The sequence below is a fragment of the Telmatherina bonti genome, assembly GCF_933228915.1.
Source record: "Telmatherina bonti genome assembly, chromosome: 1".
NCBI classification, from domain to species: Eukaryota; Metazoa; Chordata; class Actinopteri; order Atheriniformes; family Telmatherinidae; genus Telmatherina; species Telmatherina bonti.
Genome location: NC_136619.1, coordinates 37245424 through 37248832, shown reverse-complemented (window position 1 = coordinate 37248832; position 3409 = coordinate 37245424). Strand labels below are relative to the sequence as shown.

At 34.4% G+C, this 3409-nt stretch overlaps 1 protein-coding gene across 1 annotated transcript; it reads right to left on the bottom strand.

Annotated features, from left to right (window-relative positions):
* Positions 1-216: 216 nt before the first annotated feature.
* LOC306764916 (guanylyl cyclase-activating protein 2-like) lies at positions 217-2247 on the bottom strand (the record flags this gene model as incomplete). Its single annotated transcript, XM_079252214.1, has 4 exons — positions 217-344; positions 489-597; positions 1630-1779; positions 2050-2247. 4 exons carry the CDS (start codon positions 2245-2247, stop codon positions 217-219), a joined length of 585 nt encoding a protein of 194 aa, XP_079108340.1.
* Positions 2248-3409: the final 1162 nt, after the last annotated feature.

The following is a 3409-nucleotide window of genomic DNA, read 5'->3' as shown; positions in this document are numbered from 1 at the left end:
TTGCTCATTATCATTTTGATGTTATGTCCACATAGTACCAGAAACCAAATAGCAGCCTTAAAGACAACTTCTGTGAATATACTGCATGCTTTCATAACAACAATAATAATGTGCTTCAGAGGTATGATTCACACTAAATGTATATTTAGGTCTGTTTGGTTGTAGCCACAATTGATATTTCTTTGATGGGATTAATGAGGCCAAGGTGCTTTAAGTTCAGAAGTGTGCACTTTTTCTCCTGTGCTCCAGAACCCATCCTGCAGGGTTCATGTCCAACCTCAGCATGCTGAGCACCCATGGGTCCTGTTGAGCACCTTTAATAAACTCTTCCATACTTATATGACCTGTGATGGCAAGAGAAAGAAAAAAAAAAACAACCAACAGGAAAACCAGAATTGATCACTTCTGCTGTTGATACAATCATGAGTTGTCTTTTTATAGTGCTTCTTTGGTAATGCTGATATCACATACCAAAACTAAGTACTTACCATCTCCATCAGAGTCAACAGCACTCAATATCCGATCCACAACTTCATCAATTGAAAGCTGTGGTTCATTCACTTCAGTCTTTGAGCATTTCTTAATTCGATAAATGCTCTAAGAAAAAAAGAAAAAGAAAAAAAAAAGATGATATTTCAGGCATTAAATGGTTAAGGTAATTGACTTTTTTTTTTTTCAAGCCACTGTAGAATATAAAAAATAAATACCCAGAACTTGAATTTACAGAGAATGCCGTTACATTATTAGCATTTGTGCTTCAATATTATTTCAACTTTGACTGTTAATTTCAAAATACAATATGACACTTTATGATAAAGGGGAAGAACCAATATAGATTTAAATATTTACAGTGCAAATCATTTAATGTACACTTTTTTGCAATTGATAGATAATGAGTCAGAGGTACTGCATTATTTTATGGTAAGGGTTCCCTGCTGCCTCCTGGTGGACACCTTTTACACTACAATTAGTTACAGTACGCATTTGCAAAATTATCATTATTTATAGTAACATTTCTTTGACTATCCGTTAACATTTTGTTTAAAGGCAAAAAAAAAAAAAAAAAAAAAAAAAAAGAGTAAAACAATAAAACATCAAGATGTTTAATTTCCCACTCTTCAGCTTAAAAAAATGCTCATGAAGACAAGCAAAGGTTTTTCTTAATCTTACCATAAGGCAGAAATATCATAGTCATTTAACTAGAGGGAACATCTTTATCTACCACGACTTGACTCATCTTATCGCTGCACTTTGAACAGATTATAGGAAAAAGTACTGGGTGTTTATAGTAAAATTAGACATGTTTGTTCATGACAAAATGAGTACTGTTAAAAAATCAATTCAAGTATTTTTTTTTTCACATTTAGGACTGATTGTTACACTATGGGGGCACAAAAACAGGAGGGGCATATCAAAACTTAAAGCCTGTCCAGCAGAATATGTCATGAATAGAACAACACAGAGTTGCATCATTTGCTTCTTATGTTTGCAGCTAATATTTAGATTCTGTCAGCAGGGGAATAAAATTAAATTTAATAAAATTAAATAAAATTTATCATTCACTGCAAGTTTATTTAGTTATTTGCAACAGCATATGGAATTATGCTTAAACTGACTCATTGGACTTACATCAATTATTGATCTCAACTCATTCCTGTCCACAAAGCCATTGCCGTCTTTGTCATACACCTTGAATGACCAGCGCAGTTTGTGCTCCAGATCCCCCCGGAAAACAAGATTCAGTGCTGCCACAAACTCAAGGAAATCAATAGTGTTGTCCTAAAAAAAAAAAAAAAAAAAAAAAAAAATCACAAGAAACAAAATGAATATTAATCACAAGATTTTAACTAACTTTTAGTTCTTTCCTATCATTTTATGATTATTTTTTTTTAAGTTTTTGTCTTTCTTCATTCTCTTGATTTGTCTTGTTCAGATGACCTCTGTCCCTGTTACCTTCTAAAAATACAGTAAAAACTTTTAAGGTAAGGAAAAAAGAAGAAAGATACATAAAATAGGATCAGTTTTGTTGGGATTTGTTTTCTTTCTCACCCCATTCTTGTCAAAAGCTCGAAACATGCTCTCCGCGTAGTCCGATGCTTCTCCTGTTGGGTCCACTCCAAAGAAACGCTTGAACTCGTGCAGAAAAAGTACTCCACTTGGGCACTCCATGACAAATTTTTTATACATATCCTGAAGGGCTTTAACGTCTATTTCCTCTCTGCTTTCTGTTTGCTGTGTCTGGCCCATGACTAACACAGCAGTCCATAGTCTGTCAGCCAGTAATCTCCACGGTAGAGTTACCCAACTTGAAATAGGCATCTCTTACTCTTAGGTGTTTTTTTTTTTATATAATCCATTGGAATCCCCACTGGAATCCTCCCATTTGTGCATGAGCCAAGTGATTACTGGAGCCTCAGGATTACTGTGGTATTATGCAGGTAGGGTTTCCTCTCAGTGGGTTGCTCAGGTTTGTAGCTAAATGTGGGTTGAGGCCAAACTAAGAATAATGGCATGAGCATCCCAGTTGCTGTCATTGTTATCCTGCCATTCTTCTGTGAGAACAATTGATTATATGAGTGTGTAAATAAAGAATAAATGTGTGTGTGATATGGGGTAATTTGATGTATTATGAAGAATAAATCCAATAGAAATCTAAAATCTAAATCCATAAAATGACTGACAGTTATTCAAAATGACTGGAACACCAACCTGTTGTGGTCCTGTTGATCTATAGTAGAGAATTATGACTTTAAAATGGACAGGAAATAAAGTTAAGTGATCAATTTAAGATGTGGAAATGTCACAAAGTTCCTTATACACAAGCGCAGTGAAGCTTTATATAAATACTAAATACTTACTTTGGATACTGGATGTTTTTTGTTTTTTTTTAAAGATTTTTCACTTCTTTCTTTATACTTATATTTCATACTTTCTTTATATTTCATTCTCCTGTGAAAATGTCCTGTGAAAAGGCTCATTAGTCTTTAGATTTTCTAAAAGATGAAGTCAGCATAATTGAAACCGACAAAATACAGTTGGTTTCTTTGTCTATTTCAGTCCTTTTCCAACTCAGTGTTGACCTTGGAAAGCAAAGCTTTTTAAGCCCCATTCTCAGTATATATAAACTTTAATGACACTGACTAATCAGTGATTAAAAAAAAAAATTATTAGATTTCAGTTCAAACATAATAGGCATTTTCTGACACATTGTCTCGGGACGAGAGAATATTTGACAAATTATAATTTTTCCAGTAATTATAAATTTTATTAATTTCAATTGGGAAATTTTCTTCCTCTCTTTTCCCATCTCTACAGGAAGCAGCGGGATGCCAGGTTGCTGTGCTCATGAAGCTGGGAGGTTAGGGGCCTTGCTCAAGGGCCTGCAGCGGTTCCCCTCTGCTGGCACGCT